The sequence below is a fragment of the Oncorhynchus keta genome, chromosome 22, assembly GCF_023373465.1.
Source record: "Oncorhynchus keta strain PuntledgeMale-10-30-2019 chromosome 22, Oket_V2, whole genome shotgun sequence".
In the NCBI taxonomy this organism is placed as follows: domain Eukaryota; kingdom Metazoa; phylum Chordata; class Actinopteri; order Salmoniformes; family Salmonidae; genus Oncorhynchus; species Oncorhynchus keta.
In genome coordinates, this window is record NC_068442.1 from 47,840,070 (window position 1) to 47,862,642 (window position 22,573).

The 22,573-nt window shown below is 43.7% G+C and overlaps 2 protein-coding genes and 1 long non-coding RNA gene across 32 annotated transcripts in view; 2 read left to right on the forward strand and 1 right to left on the reverse strand.

Annotated features, from left to right (window-relative positions):
• LOC127910689 (uncharacterized) overlaps nucleotides 1–4,510 on the forward strand; it is a 72,836-nt gene extending 68,326 nt beyond the window's left edge. For 22 of the 24 annotated variants that reach the window (XM_052475393.1, XM_052475395.1, XM_052475392.1 and 19 more), the window contains 2 exons: nucleotides 218–4,108; nucleotides 4,450–4,510. In XM_052475393.1, the coding sequence (XP_052331353.1) occupies nucleotides 218–884 (667 nt within the window). In that variant the 3' untranslated portion in view covers nucleotides 885–4,108; nucleotides 4,450–4,510. Of the gene's footprint in view, nucleotides 1–217; nucleotides 4,109–4,449 lie in introns of those variants that run through there. The other 2 variants (XM_052475396.1, XM_052475366.1) reach the window with 2 other exon arrangements.
• Nucleotides 1–22,573, reverse strand: part of LOC127910690 (protein ANKUB1-like) — an 82,983-nt gene that overhangs the window by 55,398 nt on the left and 5,012 nt on the right. Inside the window, exons 1-3 of one of the 7 annotated variants that reach the window (XM_052475400.1) lie at nucleotides 17,481–17,747; nucleotides 12,661–12,881; nucleotides 12,403–12,517 (exon numbers count right to left, since the gene is read on the reverse strand). The exons of 3 other annotated variants lie outside the window; for them this stretch is intronic. In XM_052475400.1, coding sequence (XP_052331360.1) covers nucleotides 12,403–12,517; nucleotides 12,661–12,775 — 230 coding nt within the window. In that variant the 5' untranslated portion in view covers nucleotides 12,776–12,881; nucleotides 17,481–17,747. Of the gene's footprint in view, nucleotides 1–6,311; nucleotides 6,453–12,402; nucleotides 12,518–12,660; nucleotides 12,882–17,480; nucleotides 17,748–22,573 lie in introns of those variants that run through there. 3 more of the 7 variants (XM_052475399.1, XM_052475402.1, XM_052475405.1) reach the window with 3 other exon arrangements.
• Nucleotides 17,881–22,341, forward strand: LOC127910692 (uncharacterized). Its single transcript, XR_008075771.1, has 3 exons — nucleotides 17,881–19,286; nucleotides 19,995–20,070; nucleotides 20,300–22,341. It is a non-coding gene; the product is annotated as an uncharacterized LOC127910692 (long non-coding RNA).

The following is a 22,573-nucleotide window of genomic DNA, read 5'->3' on the forward strand; positions in this document are numbered from 1 at the left end:
CCAGTTTTAATACAAATGACTTATACAAAATACATTTTATTGGGCTTTAGAAATTAAGCAGTTAGGCTGACATCACACTAAGGTTTTTTCTCAGAGAAACAGCAGCGTTTTCCTCATTGTTTTCAATGGTGCAGATGTATTTGACACACTGAATGTGCATCACAGCCTTACATATTATTTGTTTGACTTTGATGATTTCTGTTGTTTTTTTCCCAAGGACTCTAACCTCTCTGTCTGATGTGCAGAAGAAAACAACCAACTCTGAGACGCTACAAGTCCTCTTAGGTGTCTCAGAGGACACCCTCGTCACCTGTGTGCAGGACAGCCTGCAAGGTTCTCTCTCCAAACTTGCATGCATGTCCAATTCTCCATCTGGAAGTGCAGGCTCTATGATGCTAACCCCTGCTGTAATGGCAGAGTTGGCTAAAGATGTCAAGTCGGCCTTATCAGTGGTCGTTAAGAGTGCCTCCGCTAGCCAAACCTCTCTAGTGACACCGGTAAGGGGAGACTCACAGACCAAGGTGACTGAGAGCATGGTGAGAGAGCAGGCTGCTAAACTTGAAAAAGTTGACCAAGAGAGCAAGAGTCTAACAGGGCAAGTCATGACCACCATCTCTGACACAATGGTGGCTTTTGTTGATGAGAACGAACAGAATTTGCTGGAAGATCTGAAGGACAAGATCACATTTTTGGCATCGCATGTTGGCTTCATTGAGGATCTTGATGCCCTGATAAGGAAATACGAGAGCAGCTACAATATTAGTGAATCTGGTTCCTCCTGCACGCTCACATCTAAGAGCATCCAAAAACTCTCCAGCCGGGAGTTTCAAACATCAGCAATACAAGCAGTGAGTGGAGTTCTTGACAAAAAGTCAGTAGTTTGAGCTTTCCTAGTTCAGTCGTTCAGTCTGAGTTAACAGGTGCTGTATCAGGTCAAACATTGTCTGGCATTGTAAAGACAGAGTCAATTCACCCAGTGGGCTCAGCAGCGTCAGTAGTTGTTAAGACTTTCGTGTCAGATATGAAGTCATTGGCTGAATCTGAAGAGAGTCCCCAACAGAAGAGTGCCTGGTCTGCTGCTGTTCACATTTACCACAGCATCCAAAATAACTTGAAAGATTATTTCGGCAAGCTTCAGGGATGTACCTTAAAGAGCATTGTCACATCTGATGACAACATCACAAATGCTGAGTTTAAGGAGACAGTTCCACTTCCTTGCTTAAACATGAAATATAGGCCCAGTAAGAGTGAGCCTCAGTTGCCAGAGTCCACTGGTGCAGTTACTTTACAAAGAGGCCTAAGTGAGAGCTCAAAACTTCTTTGGGAAAAAACTGAGTCAGAAGAAAGCAAGCTCCTTCTGACAACTTGCACCAAAGAAGTCATCTCAGAGCTTCTGGTCTTGTACAACACTGAGATGTCAAAGGAGGACCCCCTGTACACTGTTGGAGAAAAAGGATCAGGCTTCTCTTTTGAGAGAGAGAAATTTGTAGAGGGTGTTCTGGCTCAGCTTGGGGATATCTCCCATTCCAGGGCCTCATCACCAATAGTATATGAGTTCCCCTGTCAAATTGAGGACAGCCGAAGTAAGGCCACAGCTTCTTTGACCAGTCTGTTAGATTGCATGAAAAAACTCTCAAGTGAGGAATTCAAGAGAGACACCACTCAAGTGAGTGAGTTCCTAGTTAAAAAGTCCAACAGTAGCTTAACTAGTGCACAGCCTGCTTATTCTGTAGCATCCAGGTCTTGTGCCGTTCTAAACCAGAGAACCTTGTCAAAGGATATTTGTGCGGATTCTGCTGCCTTTGGCATCATTGACACATTTGTGGAAGACTTGCAGAGCTTGGCGCAACCTGCAGAAGTAGAGGAGAGAGAACCTGACCTCCAGGAAAATGCACAAAAGCGAAAGAGCAGGATCTGGTCTGCTACCACTAGTTTATATAAAAATATTAAGAAGACATTAAAGGGCTTCACCATTCACCGGCGGAGGTCAGACGTGCAGAGAAGAATGTCTAGCCATACACCCACAGAGGACTCTGAACATCTTGTGACTGAGGAGTACCTTGGTTTGGCAAGCCAGAACTTGACGCAAGCTAGTAAGAGTGTGCCTCACTTGCCCAGTTTGAACCAGGAAGTGACTCTACACAGGGGTGTCAGCGAGAGTTCAAAACTTCTCTGGACTGAAACAGACGAGGGTCTACTGACCAATAGTACCAAAGAGGTAATTTCAACAATCTTGACCTCATGCGAGGATCAGACATCAAATGCATCTTGCTTCTCCACAGTAGGAAATAAAATATCTGATATGTCCCTTGAGGTCAACATATTGGTAGGTGGTGTTCTGTCTCAGCTGAAAGACATCTCCTTGTCAAGGTCCCCAACACCATGTGAAGACATGTTTGAACGTCTCCAAGGTTCTACTGAGCGAACCTCTCCAGTAAGTCTAGATTGCAGCATGGCTGCCTCCAAAGGCATTGCATCTTCCCACAGTCTTTCAACAAAGAGCCTCCAAAAACTCTCTAGTCATGAGTTCCAAACCAGAGCTGAGAAAGGAGTGAGTGAGGTCATCTCTAGATCATTTAACATTGTGGAGGAAGGTACAACAGATAAGTACCTCCAGTCTGAATCTACATCCACCACATCTACTGATATTATACAAACCATGGTGAAAGACCAGCAGGAGCTCCCCCAGACCACCCAATCATCTGACATGGTATCTGGAACCTCCCTGCTCACCACTGGACAGGTTTCTGAGAAAAGGATCCGGTCTGTTGCTCGTAACATCTACTACAGTCTGCAAAGTAAGATTACGGAGTTTCTCAGAAAAGATCTTCAAAGATCAGACACAACACTTGGTTCAATCCAAATCTTTACATATCAAAGCAGTCCTGCATCACAAAGAGCAAGTCTCGGCCATCTTGAGGTCAACCAGAGCAGTGTTACACCTGGTGGAAACGATGCCTGTGTGGACATTCCGCACAAATTACTATCTAAAACCACTGAGCTCTCAGGATCCATGCTGGAGGATATTGACACGATCCGTTGTAGGAGTGCTGACAGCCAAAATACAAGAAATACCTGTTCTTCACGCTCCTCCATCTCTCTAACACCTACTTCAAAATTAAGGCAGTCGAAATGGCACTTTGCCTTACCCGGGACTCCCATCCCCACTGAGTTTCCTGCTCAGATTGACTTTCCCATTGTTAGAAACACAATCATTGAGGACTTCTTTCACACAGAGGACTTACTTCCTGTAAACTTTGTGGACAAAGTCAGGCAAGCTGCTGGGGTGGTAGTGGACATTATGGTGGAAAGTGTTGAGAACACACAGGAAGATGGACAGGGTGCTTCTCATCTTGACGACCTCCGATCTGCTGTTAGGAAATTGAGAAAAATCATTTCCACTTGGACCATCCACATTTTCAGTCATGAATTGGTGGATAAAGTGATAGCCCTTCAGGACAGCCACAGCACTCCACAGGTCTTAACATTGGAAGCAGCCAAAAGTGCTTCAGACTCCATTCTTTCAAGGCTGAAATGGGGAAAGGAACAATGTGCCATATCCAAGGAGCTCTCCTCTCAGCTTCTCCAGATATTTGCTGAAGAGACAGTGAAGTGCTTCCTGAGACAGTGGTCAGATGAGTATGAAAACATAAACTTTGATGTTTCAGTCCAGAACGATCCAAAGACTTCTACTTGCATGGTCATTCTTCAAATGATCACCAAAGCCACTGCTAAATGTTATTTTGAGTCCGCTACCAGCGTGGCCACCAGTGACATTGTAGAAGGCGTGTTTGATTTGGAAAGGGATACCATCAGCAGTACTGGAGAGCAGGTCCTCACCTTTAACACAAAGGTATAGTCCACATACATCTTTCATGAATAACACTGCTGTTGACCTTTTGTGAGATATATGATTATTTGTGTCATGGCATTGCACTGCTTCTTTGCAATTGATATGCTGTACTTTAAGATATCGAAAAAATTTCAGTTTGTTTTAATGTGCCTTTTCCCACCAACCAGGGTTCCAAGAAAGTTAGTAAGAACCTCTGTCCTCAAGAGTCTCTGGAGTACCAGCCTCAGAACATTTCCCCTACTGTGTACTTTACAGGTAAGCCCTGCTGCTGTTTAGGCTGCTGCTCAGTCAAGACTGAGACATTATCCCTTTACCATTCCACTAATTCCTTTGGAAAGACATTGTACTCCTCTGAGTTGTTACCTATGACATACTGTACTGTGGGCTGGGTGGTAGCCTAGTGGGTTAAGAGGTTGGGCCAGTAACCGATAGGTTGCTGGTTCAGAATCCCTGAGTCCACGAGGCAAAATCTGTCAATGTGCTCTTGAGCAAGGCACTTAATCCTAATTGCTCCTTGTAAGTCTCTCTAGATAAGAGTGTCTGATAAATGAGTAAAAATGTAAATTGATGGCATGCTGGATGGTCTTTCGTTGCAGAGACGATGACAACATCTCATGGCTCCTTTTCTCCAGAGGGAATTTATGATATCGCATCGTCCTTCCCACTTGAAGAGAAGAAAATATTTTCTAAATAGTCGCAAACCCTCCCTTTTCACCAGATTGTCTAGATCCATCACGAAAGGCTTTCTCAGCCCATTCAAATATTCAAGGAAAACCAAATTATTTAAATAAATTCCTCATTATAAACAACGAGAGCATTCATTTGTTCAGATGAAAATCTAATCGTATTGGTCACATACGCCGAAAACAACTGTGAGAGGCTTTATTACGAGCCCATTCCCAACAATGCAGAGTTAAAAAGTAAGAAAATATTTTCTAAATAGTAACACAATAACAATAACAAGGCAAAATACAAGGAGTACCAGTACCGAGTCAATGTGCATGGGTGCGAGGTAGTTGAGGTAATACAGTATGTACATGTAGGTAAGGGTAAAAGTGACGAGGCAATCAGGATAGATAATAAACACAGTAGCAGCAGCTAGTGTGAAAGTCGGTCAGTGTCACAGTGAATGTGGGGTAGAAGCTGTAGTGAGTGTGCATCGAGCCAATTCAAGAGAGTCTAATGTGGAAAACAATTAGAAAAATACATCAATAACAAAGGGGTCAATGCAAATAGTGCAGGTGGCCATTTAATTAACGTTCAGCAGTCTAATGACTTGGGGGTAGAAGCTGTTCAGCAGTCTAATGACTTCTGACTTGGGGTAGAAGCTGTTCAGCAGTCTAATGGCTTGGGGGTAGAAGCTGTTCAGCAGTCTAATGGCTTGGGGGGGTAGAAGCTGTTCAGCAGTCTAATGGCTTGGGGTAGAAGCTGTTCAATGCAGTCTAATGACTTGGGTTCAGCAGTCTAATGGCTTGGGGGTAGAAGCTGTTCAGCAGTCTAATGACTTGGGGGTAGAAGCTGTTCAGCAGTCTAATGACTTGGGGTAGAAGCTGTTCAGCAGGACCAGGATCCTGGTGTCTACCCAATGTGCTGAGCACTCCTCCTGGCCAGAGTCCGCGCTACTTTCAGCTGCTGCAACCATGGTCTCTGTGTGAAGGCACTGTTAGAGAGTCAATCAACCAGAACAAGGTTAGGAGACCAAATCTGTGTCCTAAGCATTGTGAAATACTGTATATGTAATGGTCTCAATACATTAATGAAGTGCCCTTACATCCTCTCCCCATACTAAAACAACTTGTGAACCAATAAGACTGACACTATATACCTTCTAAGCATGATAGTTGGCTCATGATTTGTTTCAGGACTTGTTCGGGTAAACCAATAACAGCTTCTAACCCCAAGTCATAAGACTGCTGAACAATTAATCAAATGGCCACCGGACAAGTTCAACTGTTTTATTATTTGTTACTTTAGTTTATTGGGTAAATATTCTCTTAACTCTTCTTGAACTGCACTGTTTGTTAAGGGCGTGTAAAGTAAACAATACCACACTTGTTGTATTCAGCGCATGTGACAAATTAAAGTTTGAGTTGATTTGATTTGACTATATACCTTCTAAGCATGATAGTTGGCTCATGATTTGTTTGTACTGAAATCTATTCAGGGAGGATAAGGGTATATCATAGGCAGTGATGTCGTGGTAAAAACATTGACTGGTAAATGCTGATTGCCGTTCAGGATTAAAGAATTAACGCTCCCCATACTCTCAATGCATCTTCCACAAAAGGTGGGTAAATGCTTGAACAAAATAAAATAAAAAGTGTGTAAACAGCTTTTACATGTGTTCACCCCCACCACTGATTATACAGGCTTCTTCTGACAGTATTCACACCTTCCATAAGAAACCTCCAGAGAAATATTCATATTCACCATAGCTGTCATTTAAACTTAGACTAACCTGGCCAAGGCCAAACAGTATATGGCGTTTTCTCTGGGTGTGCGGTCGCAGTGGAGAGAAAAGGCCTCCAGTGAGGTGGTGAGTATCTGGGCGGAGTTTGGCGAGGCAAACACAGGTCTGAGATTGGTGTCTCTAGAAATGGGCGGGAGCGGGACTCTGCTCCTCCATTGGTTGCTGTTCTGATCCCCAATCTCATCCTCCTCACATCCCTTCCCTCCACATCCCCTCTTCTTCTCTCTTTCATCCCTCGTGGCCACAGGGTGTAGCTTCGGTAGTTGAAGAGGTTTATCCTGGGATGCCAGGGCGCGGAGCGGGCAGGATACATGAGATGGGCAGTTGATGGGGTCAAACGTCGAGAGGCTGTGGACATCACCCTGATACCCGCCTTGGCCTCACTCCTCCTGGGCTTGGAGGACATCTTGGGGAGGGTGAAGCCGTCCACCAGGACCGTGTCGCCCACCCTGGTCCTGAACGGAGCCCTGTTGAGGCCCATGCAGTGCCTGGATGCTGTCCTCCTCTGCCCCAGCCTCACCCAGCCCTTTATCTGGAGGTATGCCCGCATGGGCAGGGCCATACCTGGGAGGACCACCAGAGCACAGCTTGGTGGCCAGGTGACTCACACACTCCCTGTGGCCGTACTGAAGGGCGATCCTCAGGGGGTCACGACCCTGGGGATCCCGACGGGCAAGGACGCTGCTGGCGATAAAAAGTTTGAGGATGGTGAGCTGGCCGCGCTCGATGGAGGCGACAGCGGGACACTTGGCGACGTCGGGGTGGGCCGTCTGGTGGCACCACTCACGGTAAGGGTGAACCCCCACCGGCTCAATGACACGCACCCCCCTCTCCAGCAGCCAGCCGGCCAGGTCCAGGTGGCCCAGAGAAGCAGCGATGTAGAGTGCCACCCGGAGCTGGAACCTGGAATAATACAGAATCAATGTATTTATAACACGTTTCAAGTTTTTTTTGTCAAGTTCACAAGATCCAGTGGGTTATAAAACAGTACAGTAAAAAGCTTACTTACAAACTCTTTCCCACAATGCAGTATTAAATATCAGGGTAAGAGAAAAAACATATGAAGGAAAAAAACACGAGAATATAAGCGACATACAGTACCATCATTGTAAGCTACATACAGGGTCAGTACCATCATTGTAAGCTATATACAGGGTCAGTACCATCATTGTAAGCTATCAGGGGTCAGTACTATCATTGTAAGCTATAGCTATATACAGGGTCAGTACCATCATTGTAATTTATTTTTATTTTTTATTTTACCTTTATTTAACCAGGCAAGTCAGTTAAGAACAAATTCTTATTTTCAATGACGGCCTAGGAACAGTGGGTTAACTGCCTGTTCAGGGGCAGAACGACAGATTTGAACATTGTCAGCTCGGGGGTTTGAACTTGCAACCTTCCAGTTACTAGTCCAACACTCTAACCACTAGGCTACCCTGCCGCCCCAAAAAACATATGAAGGAAAAAAACACGAGAATATAAGCGACATACAGTACCATCATTGTAAGCTACATACAGGGTCAGTACCATCATTGTAAGCTATATACAGGGTCAGTACTATCATTGTAAGCTATATACAGGGTCAGTACTATCACTGTCACAGTCATACGCTGGACCTAGTTTTGTCCCATGGAATAAATGTTGTGGATCTTAATGTTTTTCCTCATAATCCTGGACTATCGGACCACCATTTTATTACGTTTGCAATTGCAACAAATAATCTGCTCAGACCCCAGACCATCAAAAGTCGTGCTATAAATTCACAGACAACACAAAGATTCCTTGATGCCCTTCCAGACTCCCTCTGCCTAGCCAAGGACGCCAGAGGACAAAAATCAGTTAACCACCTAACTGAGGATCTCAATTTAACCTTGCGTAATACCCTAGATGCAGTTGCACCCCTAAAAACTAAAAACATTTCTCATAAGAAACTAGCTCCCTGGTACACAGAAAATACCCGAGCTCTGAAGCAAGCTTCCAGAAAATTGGAACGGAAATGGCGCCACACCAAACTGGAAGTCTTCCGGCGAGCTTGGAAAGACGGTACCGTGCAGTACCGAAGAGCCCTTACTGCTGCTCGATCATCCTATTTTTCTAACTTAATTGAGGAACAATCCGAAATTCCTTTTTGATACTGTCGCAAAGCTAACTAAAAAGCAGCATTCCCCAAGAGAGGATGACTTTCACTTTAGCAGTGATAAATTCATGAACTTCTTTGAGGAAAAGATTATGATTATTAGAAAGCAAATTACGGACTCCTCTTTAAACCTGCATATTCCTCCAAATTTCAGTTGTCCTGAGTCTGCACAACTCTGCCAGGACCTAGGATCAAGAGAGACGCTCAAGTGTTTTAGTACTATATCTCTTGACACAATGATGAAAATAATCATGGCCTCTAAACCTTCAAGCTGCATACTGGACCCTATTCCAACTAAACTACTGAAAGAGCTGCTTCCTGTGTTTGGCCCTCCTATGTTGAACATAATAAACGGCTCTCTATCCACCGGATGTGTACCAAACTCACTAAAAGTGGCAGTAATAAAGCCTCTCTTGAAGAAGCCAAACCTTGACCCAGAAAATATAAAAACTATCGGCCTATATCGAATCTTCCATTCCTCTGAAAAACTTTAGAGAAGGCTGTTGCGCAGCAACTCACTGCCTTCCTGAAGACAAACAATGCATACGAAATGCTTCAGCCTGGTTTTAGACCCCATCATAGCACTGAGACGGCACTTGTGAAGGTGGTAAATGACATTTTAATGGCATCGGACCGAGGCTCTGCATCTGTCCTCGTGCTCCTAGACCTTAGTGCTGCTTTTGATACCATCGATCACCACATTCTTTTGGAGAGATTGGAAACCCAAATTGGTCTACACGTACATGTTCTGGCCTGGTTTAGATCTTATCTGTCGGAAAGATATCAGTTTGTCTCTGTGAATGGTTTGTCCTCTGACAAATCAACTGTACATTTCGGTGTTCCTCAAGGTTCCGTTTTAGGACCACTATTGTTTTCACTATATATTTTACCTCTTGGGGATGTTATTCGAAAACATAATGTTAACTTTCACTGCTATGCGGATGACACACAGCTGTACATTTCAATGAAACATGGTGAAGCCCCAAAATTGCCCTCGCTAGAAGCATGTGTTTCAGACATAAGGAAGTGGATGGCTGCAAACTTTCTACTATTAAACTCGGACAAAACAGAGATGCTTGTTCTAGGTCCCAAGAAACAAAGAGATCTTCTGTTGAATCTGACAATTAATCTTAATGGTTGTACAGTCGTCTCAAATAAAACTGTGAAGGACCTCGGCGTTACTCTGGACCCTGATCTCTCTTTTGAAGAACATATCAAGACCATTTCGAGGACAGCTTTTTTCCATCTACGTAATATTGCAAAAATCAGAACTTTCTGTCCAAAAATGCAGAAAAATTAATCCATGCTTTTGTCACTTCTAGGTTAGACTACTGCAATGCTCTACTTTCCGGCGACCCGGATAAAGCACTAAATAAACTTCAGTTAGTGCTAAATACGGCTGCTAGAATCCTGACTAGAACCAAGAAATTTGATCATATTACTCCAGTGCTAGCCTCTCTACACTGGCTTCCTGTCAAAGCAAGGGCTGATTTCAAGGTTTTACTGCTAACCTACAAAGCATTACATTGGCTTGCTCCAACCTATCTTTCTGATTTGGTCCTACCGTACACGTACGCTACGGTCACAAGACGCAGGCCTCCTAATTGTCCCTAGAATTTCTAAGCAAACAGCTGGAGGCAGGGCTTTCTTCTATAGAGCTCCATTTTTATGGAACGGTCTGTCTACCCATGTCAGAGACGCAAACTCGGTCTAAACCTTTAAGTCTTTACTGAAGACTCATCTCTTCAGTGGGTCATATGATTGAGTGTAGTCTGGCCCAGGAGTGGGAAGGTGAACGGAAAGGCCCTGGAGCAATGAACCGCCCTTGCTGTCTCTGCCTGGCCGGTTCCCCTCTTTCCACTGGGATTCTCTGCCTCTAACCCTATTACAGGGGCAGAGTCACTGGCTTACTGGGGCTCTCTCATGCCGTCGCTGGAGGGGGTGCGTCACCTGAGTGGGTTGATTCACTGTTGTGGTCATCCTGTCTGGGTTGGCGCCCCCCCTTGGGTTGTGCCGTGGCGGAGATCTTTGTGGGCTATACTCAGCCTTGTCTCAGGATGGTAAGTTGGTGGTTGAAGATATCCCTCTAGTGGTGTGGGGGCTGTGCTTTGGCAAAGTGGGTGGGGTTATATCCTTCCTGTTTGGCCCTGTCCGGGGTGTCCTCGGATGGGGCCACAGTGTCTCCTGACCCCTCCTGTCTCAGCCTCAAGTATTTATGCTGCAGTAGTTTGTGTCGGGGGGGCTAGGGTCAGTTTGTTATATCTGGAGTACTTCTCCTGTCCTATTCGGTGTCCTGTGTGAATCTAAGTGTGCATTTTCTAATTCTCTCCTTCTTTCTTTCTCTCTCTCGGAGGACCTGAGCCCTAGGACCGTGCCCCAGGACTACCTGACATGATGACTTCTTGCTGTCCCCAGTCCACCTGACTGTGCTGCGGCTCCAGTTTCAACTGTTCTGCCTTATTATTATTCGACCATGCTGGTCATTTATGAACATTTGAACATCTCGGCCATGTTCTGTTATAATATCCACCCGGCACAGCCAGAAGAGGACTGGCCACCCCACATATTCCTCTCAAGGTTTCTTCCGAGGTTTTGGCCTTTCTAGGGAGTTTTTCCTAGCCACCGTGCTTCTACACCTGCATTGCTTGCTGTTTGGGGTTTTAGGCTGGGTTTCTGTACAGCACTTTGAGATATCAGCTGATGTACGAAGGGCTATATAAATAAATTTGATTTGATTTGATTATAAGCTATATACAGGGTCAGTACCATCATTGTAAGCTATATACAGGGTCAGTACTATCATTGTAAGCTATATACAGGTTCAGTACCATCATTGTAAGCTATATACAGGGTCAGTACCATCATTGTAAGCTATATAAAGGGTCAGTACCATCATTGTAAGCTATATACAGGGTCAGTACTATCATTGTAAGCTATATACAGGGTCAGTACTATCATTATAAGCTATATACAGGGTCAGTACCATCATTGTAAGCTATATACAGGGTCAGTACTATCATTGTAAGCTATATAAAGGGTCAGTACCATCATTGTAAGCTATATACAGGGTCAGTACTATCATTGTAAGCTATATACAGGGTCAGTACTATCATTATAAGCTATATACAGGGTCAGTACTATCATTATAAGCTATATACAGGGTCAGTACCATCATTGTAAGCTATATACAGGGTCAGTACCATCATTGTAAGCTATATACAGGGTCAGTACTATCATTGTAAGCTATATAAAGGGTCAGTACCATCATTGTATGCTATATACAGGGTCAGTACTATCATTGTAAGCTATATAACGGTTCAGTACTATCATTGTAAGCTATATACAGGGTCAGTAGCATTATTGTAAGCCAAATACAAGGTCAGTACTATCATTGTAAGCTATATACAGGGTCAGTACCATCATTGTAAGCTATATACAGGGTCAGTACTATCATTGTAAGCTATATACAGGGTCAGTACTATCATTGTAAGCTATATACAGGGTCAGTACCATCATTGTAAGCTATATACAGGATCAGTACTATCATTGTAGGCTATATACAGGGTCAGTACTATCATTGTAAGCTATATACAGGGTCAGTACTGTCATTGTAAGCTATATACAGGGTCAGTACCATAATTGTAAGCTATATACAGGGTCAGTACTATCATTGTAAGCTATATACAGGGTCAGTACCATCATTATAAGCTATATACAGGGTCAGTACCATCATTATAAGCTATATACAGGGTCAGTACCATCATTATAAGCTATATACAGGGTCAGTACCATCATTATAAGCTATATACAGGGTCAGTACTATCATTGTAAGCTATATACAGGGTCAGTACTATCATTGTAAGCTATATAAAGGTTCAGTACCATCACTGTTGATAGTAAGTCTATCATACAGTTCAGTGTGTAGATGTGTATTCTGACCTCATCACAGGTCTCTCTCTAGACAGGTGTCGTTGGACGGTCAGTCTGTGTCCCAGGAAGCAGCCTCTGAGGAACTCCGCCCACCCATCCCAGGTGTCCAACCGTAGAGTAGTCCCTGGGAGACAGAGACACATGCAGGTTGTCCTCCTAGTTGCCATGAACCAAGAATGTGTTCCATACAGTCCATTTGTCTCTGTGTTACATCCATAAGGTGTTGAGCCAGAGGACCATTGATCTACTGCACAAGGAAGGCCATACCCAGGTCAATGGCGTAGTCGTGCAGCCGGTTGCAGTCGTAGAGTTGCAGGCCGGTGGGAGAGCTCAGTCTGAAGGAGCTGACGGGAAGCTCACACTGCTGGGACACCAGGGTCATGACAGACGTACTCTGTGGCCACAGACGTACTCAGGAGAAACACAGTGCCCAAGACTGAGAGGGTCTCCCCCGTCACGGCACTGAACACACGCACCACCGGCTCCCGCTGAAGTATAAGACCATGGACATACAGTAAATTCACTTGTTTTACATAAATACCTATGATGTGTTTATACACCGAGTAAACAAAACATTATGAACACCTGTTCTTTCCATGACAAAGACTGACCAGGTGAATCCAGGTGAAAGCTATGATCCCTTAATGATGTCACTTGTTAAATCCACTTCAGTGTAGATGAACAGGGATCCGGGCAGCCGAGCGGAAATGGAGGAAAACTCGCCTCCCTGCGGACCTGGCATCCTTTCACTCCCTCCTCTCTACATTTTCCTCCTCTGTCTCTGCTGCTAAAGCCACTTTCTACCATTCTAAATTCCAAGCATCTGCCTCTAACCCTAGGAAGCTCTTTGCCACCTTCTCCTCCCTCCTGAATCCCCCCCCCCTCCTCCCTCTCTGCAGATGACTTCGTCAACCATTTTGAAAAGAAGGTCGACGACATCCGATCCTCGTTTGCTAAGTCAAACGACACCGCTGGTTCTGCTCACACTGCCCTACCCTATGCTCTGACCTCTTTCTCCCCTCTCTCCAGATGAAATCTCGCGTCTTGTGACGGCCGGCCGCCCAACAACCTGCCCGCTTGACCCTATCCCCTCCTCTCTTCTCCAGACCATTTCCGGAGACCTTCTCCCTTACCTCACCTCGCTCATCAACTCATCCCTGACCGCTGGCTACGTCCCTCCCGTCTTCAAGAGAGCGAGAGTTGCACCCCTTCTGAAAAAACCTACACTCGATCCCTCCGATGTCAACAACTACAGACCAGTATCCCTTCTCTCTTTTCTCTCCAAAACTCTTGAGCGTGCCGTCCTTGGCCAGCTCTACCGCTATCTCTCTCAGAATGACCTTCTTGATCCAAATCAGTCAGGTTTCAAGACTAGTCATTCAACTGAGACTGCTCTTCTCTGTATCACGGAGGCGCTCCGCACTGCTAAAGCTAACTCTCTCTCCTCTGCTCTCATCCTTCTAGACCTATCGGCTGCCTTCGATACTGTGAACCATCAGATCCTCCTCTCCACCCTCTCCGAGTTGGGCATCTCCGGCGCGGCCCACGCTTGGATTGCGTCCTACCTGACAGGTCGCTCCTACCAGGTGGCGTGGCGAGAATCTGTCTCCTCACCACGCGCTCTCACCACTGGTGTCCCCCAGGGCTCTGTTCTAGGCCCTCTCTTATTCTCGCTATACACCAAGTCACTTGGCTCTGTCATAACCTCACATGGTCTCTCCTATCATTGCTATGCAGACGACACACAATTAATCTTCTCCTTTCCCCCTTCTGATGACCAGGTGGCGAATCGCATCTCTGCATGTCTGGCAGACATATCAGTGTGGATGACGGATCACCACCTCAAGCTGAACCTCAGCAAGACGGAGCTCCTCTTCCTCCCGGGGAAGGACTGCCCGTTCCATGATCTCGCCATCACGGTTGACAACTCCATTGTGTCCTCCTCCCAGAGCGCTAAGAACCTTGGCGTGATCCTGGACAACACCCTGACGTTCTCAACTAACATCAAGGCGGTGTCCCGTTCCTGTAGGTTCATGCTCTACAACATCCGCAGAGTACGACCCTGCCTCACACAGGAAGCGGCGCAGGTCCTAATCCAGGCACTTGTCATCTCCCGTCTTGATTACTGCAACTCGCTAGCAGTGTCCTTACTAACTACCATAACCATGTTGGCTGGGCTCCTGCCTGTGCCATTAAACCCCTACAACTCATCCAGAACGCCGCAGCCCGTCTGGTGTTCAACCTTCCCAAGTTCTCTCACGTCACCCCGCTCCTCCGCTCTCTCCACTGGCTTCCAGTTGAAGCTCGCATCCGCTACAAGACCATGGTGCTTGCCTACGGAGCTGTGAGGGGAACGGCACCTCAGTACCTCCAGGCTCTGATCAGGCCCTACACCCAAACAAGGGCACTGCGTTCATCCACCTCTGGCCTGCTCGCCTCCCTACCACTGAGGAAGTACAGTTCCCGCTCAGCCCAGTCAAAACTGTTCGCTGCTCTGGCCCCCAATGGTGGAACAAACTCCCTCACGACGCCAGGACAGCGGAGTCAATCACCACCTTCCGGAGACACCTGAAACCCCACCTCTTCAAGGAATACCTAGGATAGGGTAAGTAAGGGTAAGTAATCCTTCTCACCCCCCCCCCCCAAAAAAGATTTAGATGCAAGTGGCTGTTCCACTGGATGTCATAAGGTGTATGCACCAATTTGTAAGTCGCTCTGGATAAGAGCGTCTGCTAAATGACTTAAATGTAATGTAAAATGTAATGAAGGGGAGCGGACAGGTTAAAGAAGGATTTTTAAGCCTCGAGACAATTGAGGCATAGATTGTGTATGTGTGCCATTCAGAGGGTGAATGGGCAAGACAAAATATTTAAGTGCCTTTAAACGGGGTTGTAGGTGCCAGGTGCACCGGTTTGTGTCAAGAACTGCAATGCTGCTGGGGTTTTTCACACTCAACAGTTTCCTGTGTGTATCATGAATGGTCCACCACCCAAAGAACATCCAGCCAACTTGGCACAACTGTTGGAAGCATTGGAGTCAACATGGGCCAGCATCCCTGGGGAACGCTTTCAAACACCTTGTAGAGTCCATGTCCCAACGAATTGAGGCTGTTCTGATGGCAAAAGGCGGGGTGCAACTCAATATTAGGAAGGTCTTTCTAATGTTTGGTACACTCAGTATATATAAGTTAGGAGTCATATAATTACAGGGGTAAGATGAAGTGGCTCCTTTGCACTGATCTTAGGTCTGGTTTGTGTTTTTACTGCTAATGGTAAAGGTTAGGATTTGGTGAGAGTAAACTGATCCTAGATCTGTGCCCAAGGGCAATTTCTATCCAGAGACAAATCAACGGTCCATGCCATTTAAATTTATAATCTACCACCATCTCGTGGCTCAAATTTGTAACAACATTCTCTAATTCATGTGCTGTACTGAGTTTTGTTCTATCACATTGAACACTAATCTGGGTGCAGATTAAATTGAACACTAATCTGGGTGCAGATTAAATTGGTAACAGAAATATTATGAATATGTATTTCAATGAACCCAAAGGGCCTCTTCTTCTCCTACTATACGGCCTGCTGTGCTCTACTGTACTCTACTGTACTCTGCTGTGCTCTACTGTACTCTGTCTGCTGTGCTCTACTGTACTCTACTGTAGTCTGCTGTAGTCTGCTGTGTTATACTGTACTATACACGACTGGGTATACAGATTCTTCAGATACTGTTAGCGAACACCAGACTGAGGTCGAGGCGATTACATGGGGAAAAGGATTATGACTGTAAGGGTGTTTGGTACAAAGACAACACTACATCGGGCCACATTTCAGCTCTATCCCAGGTCAACCATACAATACTATAGATTTCCACTCCAGTCAACCAGTAAGAAGGAGAGACAGACAGAAGGTCTGGCTTTGACGATGTCAATGATGGGATGTGTAAGTAAGGAGTAAGGAACACAAATAAACATTATTCTGATGGTTAAATTTGTACTTAGATACATAACCACTCTCCTCTGTTAGCAAATCTTCAACAGAACTTTGTGGAACAGAGTGAGTTCTGTCCCTGTCTGGCTCTGGACATGTACCCAGGGACCTCTGTACAACAACAATCACTCTACCATAACCATGGTCTCGGTATAAAGCAGTGTTCTTACTAACCAATCACTCTACCATAACCATGGTCTCGGTATAAAGCAGTGTTCTTACTAACCAATCACTCTACCATAACCATGGTCTCGGTATAAAGCAGTGTTCTTACTAACCAATCACTCTACCATAACCATGGTCTCGGTATAAAGCAGTGTCCTTACTAACCAATCACTCTACCATAACCATGGTCTTGGTATAAAGCAGTGTCCTTACTAACCAATCACTCTACCATAACCATGGTCTCGGTATAAAGCAGTGTTCTTACTCACCAATCACTCTACCATAACCATGGTCTCGGTATAAAGCAGTGTCCTTACTAACCAATCACTCTACCATAACCATGGTCTTGGTTGAGCAAGGGCAAAATTACTTTAAGTCTCAAGCAGGGTGACCTCAACATACTATATATCACCATACTATATACCACCACACTATACAGTGGGGCAAAAAAGTATTTAAAATTTGAAGCAGAGCTTAATTTGTAAATTGTGAGGTGCCAGAACAAATAGTGGGTGCTAGAGGGGGGGGTTCTGTGGTACCAGAACTCATGAGAAAAATATCACCTATTATAATAGAGCATTGAATGCATATCATCACATTTGGGCAGAGCCACTTATAGAAGGTGCACACATGGGGAACATTCTTAGTAACCTAGGGTCCGGGAAAGTGTTGGCATTTTTAAAAACGCATTTAGTGCAATTCTACATAATTTTACATGACTGCAGACTTTGGCATCATCTTGTTTTAATCCGCACAAATGATCGAAATGGCAGGCTACTTTGACACTGACAAACTTAGTATCTGAGATCAATAAAAACGACCTTGTCTTGAATCCATCAATAGCCTATAGGCCTAGGTTTGTGGAGAAACATATAGTAGGCTACAATATGAGGAGGAAATTAGTCCTAAAAATGCTTTCCAGTTTCACTGACTCACCCAATGATGCGCAGCTCACTCGCTGGAGATTGTCGATGCGCTCGTGTCAAAAGCCTCTCTCCCTCTCTGTTTTGTAAAACAATGTTTGGGAGTTGATCAAATATTTTGGTAGTCTACAGCATAGTCTTATCTTTTCAGCAAGAGTCATTGCTTTTCAACCTGTTTTCCCTCGATTGTATTTGAAATATTGCAAAAGGCCTGTTTTGTCTGCCTGCTGTTTCTTCACTGACAGATTTGCCTCGCGTTCCCGACTGTAGGCTATTCTTTGTTATTGGGCTACAATCCGCAGCGAGGCTATTTAAAAAAGAATTCGTTGGTCCTCTGTAGCTAAATTATAGGGTTTCTCATGACGTATTAGGCTATTCTGAATGATTTTAGAAAATTTAGAAAATTCCTCCAGAACCCTTCATGCAGCTATGATTCTATAAGGAAACAAATGATGAAGTGCAACTCTGGAGAGATGAGGGGGCAGGATAATTGACGAAGAGGCAACTCGAATGAACTTTGATCGCTTTTATTATAATTGTTACATAGCAAAAAGTGACAATTATTTTTCATGGCACGAGAGGTACCGGATTCGGCCAAGTAGGTTCCGGAACAAAACAGTCCAGAACGGAAAGGTGCCGGATCCTGTTCTGGCATGATCCGGCTCAAATTAAGCACTGACTTGAAGTACCTAGGCCTCTACCTGCTGAGTATAAATATTATTAAACTAGATTCAGTGGGCTTGTCATCCACAGTACTGATGAAAAATCAAGTATATTTGATCTAAATGTGGATATACGAGGACATCTAGTGGTCACCGGATTTTTAAAAAAAATCATGCAAGCTATCTTTGTACGAGCATGCGATGCCATATATTTGACGCAGGTATTTATTATTCAACAAGGATAGTCATTGACCCGGACAAAATATAATTGTATGAGCTATGCCTCCTTGTACCGGCGTTGTTGCACCCCTCTACTATCTGGCTTGGTGGGGCGATCTCGTTCTGTATTCCTGCTTCACTTATATTCAATGTGTCGTCATGCATTTGTGCATGCACGCTGTTAACTGTCATATCCGTCTTGCTAATTTAGCTAGCTCATTAACCAGTATTTTATTCGCCTTTTCTGCACGATAGCATTTATTAAAGCCTTGCAAATCATGGGGACCTCACTGTTATCACGGGTCATCGAGCTGGCCCTTATTTGGCAGCAGGGTTGCATCGGTTTCCACTGGATTTGACAGCTTGTTAGGCTGGCTAGCTAGGTAGCTAATTCGCTAATGCGAACTATTTATCATGTAGCAGCCTATGCTGACTAGCGTCGCTAGCAACTAGCTAACATAGATAAAGTTTAGTCGTGGGTCCACAAAATCAAACAAATGGTACTGAACTGATGACAAAATCATGTTTCGAAAATGTAGTAGCTATTTATGTTGTTGTTTAATGACATTGGGAATATAATACTTTTTGTCATTTAACTACCGGTATGTATTTAATCCGGTTTCGGCATGAGAAAAGTATTAATCGCAAATTCCAGCACTAACGGATACCGGGAAATAGAAATAAGAGAACCGGTCACGAATGCGGAGCCACGCCCTAAAATAACATGTGACCACAAGGCGTTTGTGACACATTCTTTGCGTTCAAATTTTGTCATAATTGTCTGTAGGTTCTAAATTGCTTATGAGCTTGGCTGCCCTTCAGAAAGTAGCTGATTCTTGTACTCTACAGCTGTATTTTCCTGCAGTTACTAATAATACTAGCAACAAAACAGATTTCATTCCTTAAAATGATATTGCCAGATGGAAGAAAATAATAAGGTAGGCCTAAACTGTAATAAGATATACCTTAAAGACTGCTTGTGTTTAATCCTGAATCCAATTGCCCCTCTTGTACTGCGATAAAACAATAGGCAAGCCATGAACCTTATGGAGGAGTGCATGTTTCATTTAGATGAAACTAGAGAAAAGGATAATTTTGCTTCTCTTAATCCACATCTTTTGTAGCAAAAAAACTAGAGAAAAGGATAATTTTGCTTCTCTTATGTTCATGCTTTAGGGCTGGTGGGATGCAAATATATTGGTTAAAATATAGTGAGTGTGTGGGGGGGGCGTAGTGGATGATGTCATCATTGTAAACTAAATTCAGCATAGCCAAACCTTGTATAAAATAGGTTGAATTTGTACCTTAGAAACCATGTCAGATTTTCAACATTATATACACTTTCAGAAAAAAACAATAGGCTGGGCAGCACCTCAGCCCGGGATCGAACCCCATCCAGGGTTTTAACTACACCCAGCCCTGATTAGCTTTAATATGTCACTGACTACTACCAATATGCTATTGTGAGAATTATTATTGAGAGATCTCTTAATAACAAAATATATTCCGTGTTAATATCGAAGTCATTCTAAGGGGTAGGTTTGACAAAGCAAATGAGTGAGTGAGTCTTTGACATGAAGACAGTGGTTAGATTCTGCCATTGGGACTGCTCTGATGTTTCCATTCTCTCCTGGTTATGACCATAGAGCCTTGTCCCAGTCTCTAGACCTGCCTGTCTGTGTGGTGGAGGACCACCTGACCTCTGAAGCTGTCAATGAGATGGTAAGTTGACCTTGTCATTTCATATTACAACATTAATCCAATAAAATGTTATAGTGATGCTATCATTGGCAATGTTGACGTACCACAACCATCTCTGTTGTGTTGCAGTTGTTTAATTTGCCCAACGTTGCCAATGCTCCTCCACTCTTTAACAGTTAATAATTATTTCAGTATGATATTTGTTGTATATTAAGTTTGATTATTTGCAATATAATTACATTTCTACCAGGAGCAGAGCAATTCTACCAGGAGCAGAGCAACCTCAGTGATGGAAACCACAGAAGAGGGGAAGCTCAACAATGTAGAACATCTGACACTTATGGACTTCCTTCAAAACCTAACTGAGAAGTATGTTCTGTTTTCTTTGGTACTATCACACCTTCAAGGAAATAGGATCAAATTAGAAACTGATCAATCGGAAAAAAATAGTTCATTGCTAGAAAAGTTGTCACATTGCAATTTTGCCAAAACAACTGACACAAAGCAAGTATAACTTCACGATCAGGCAAATAATTAAATAAAAACAATTCTGCCACGCATCCTGATATGACAACATTTATAACAATATTGTTTTCAGGCAATGGAGGGGGATTCATGAGGGCATGTTTGACCCGGTAAGATCATGTTACTGAAAATGTAAATAGATTACCATGAAAAAAAAACAGGTAAATATCAAGTACTTCATTTCTAAGAATGCTCCACAATCAGTCAGTCGGACTTCGGATGACTTTGAAGGTAATGAGAAATGTATCTCTGCCTAATGTTTAACCTTGTTCATAAGCTTTTGGAAGACACACTATGCAACATTTTAAAACACTTATTCTGTTTTTGGAATACAGCTGACAAAACAACAGCTTTCCGGCTTGTGTCTGAGGATTGTCCAGTTTTTATCAGACAAGCTGATGCAGATCATCATCCCAGGTCTTTACGAACTACTGGGCATCCAAGATGCTGCCTCCTCTCCATTGTCACAGAGATCTCTCACAGCGTCACTCACCAGTCTGTTAGACGATAAGGTTAACACCAAGTCCCGCGTGAGATTTACTGAGGCTGGTGTACCTAAGAGGCCAGGCAGTCAAAAGTCTTACAATAGCTTTCGCATGCCGACTCCCTACCCTTCCTCCAACTGTGTGGAGCAGGAAGAGGAAGAAGAGCAGGAATCACAACAACTTAAGTTCAAGGAGATTTACCTGACTAAGGGCAGTGGAAGCTACCTGCCCAATGGGGCCATGAGGTAAGTCCCATGATGGTAGTGACTGTCCATTACTGTTTATGACTTATCAACCATCATTTACTTTCTCATATAAAATATTTATTTGATGACTTTATTATTTCATTCCAAGTCATCAACTCATCTCTATAGAGCTGCTGCTTATCCTGTCTGACAAAATCACTATTTTAGTAGTTCTTCTAAGTAAATAAGACGTACTTTTATGACCGCTGAACACCAACTGTCAATCACTTAGATCATGTATTTCCAGGTAGAGAATCCTCGCAACGCAACTGCTTTTTATCTCTCTCATGCATTCTCTCGTCTCTCCGTCTCAGTCAATGAGGTTTCCGTATCTGCTCCACACAGAGTGGACAAGCAAGTGGGCGTGCAATGGATTATGGGAATTAATTGCCATATTTTCTGTGCCAAACTATGTCGAATATTGACCTGTTGGAAACTACAACTACCTACTACATTGCATAGTTCGTGCTTGATCTGATTTATCTCTACAGAAACTGAGCATCGAGCTCACAGAAGAAGAAAAAAAATAACTATATGGAATTCAAATAATTGAGCCGACGTCGGTTAATTAGTTGTTTAAAAAACCAAAAATAACAAAAATGTTGGTTAAATGCTCAGCTCTAGATTCTAATGACATCATCAGTGTGCATCATGTGATTTTAACCAATTATGAGTAGGCATTGCCTACTAATTGGTTGATGATGTCATAGAAAACACTTATCTTCTCTTTCTTTTTTACTACAAAACATAGAAATGCCCGTTTTTCACATATGCCGATGTTGGGGTGGTGCTGGAGATGATGAATATGAAGTTGAAACATTTAGAAATTTCCCTTTAACATTTCTTCAAACTGCCTTGTATTTATGATTGTCCTTGAAGTTATTAGAAGTTACAGTATTTGAAGTTTATAGCAATTTGGATTTTTGTAGAGGATAGATATTGCCAGGATAGATGGATATCTACAGGCCAGTTTTAATACAAATGACTTATACAAAATACATTTTATTGGGCTTTAGAAATTAAGCAGTTAGGCTGACATCACACTAAGGTTTTTTTCAGAGAAACAGCAGCGTTTTCCTCATTGTTTTCAATGGTGCAGATGTATTTGACACACTGAATGTGCATCACAGCCTTACATATTATTTGTTTGACTTTGATGATTTCTGTTGTTTTTTTTTTTTTCCCCAAGGACTCTAACCTCTCTGTCTGATGTGCAGAAGAAAACAACCGACTCTGAGACGCTACAAGTCCTCTTAGGTGTCTCAGAGG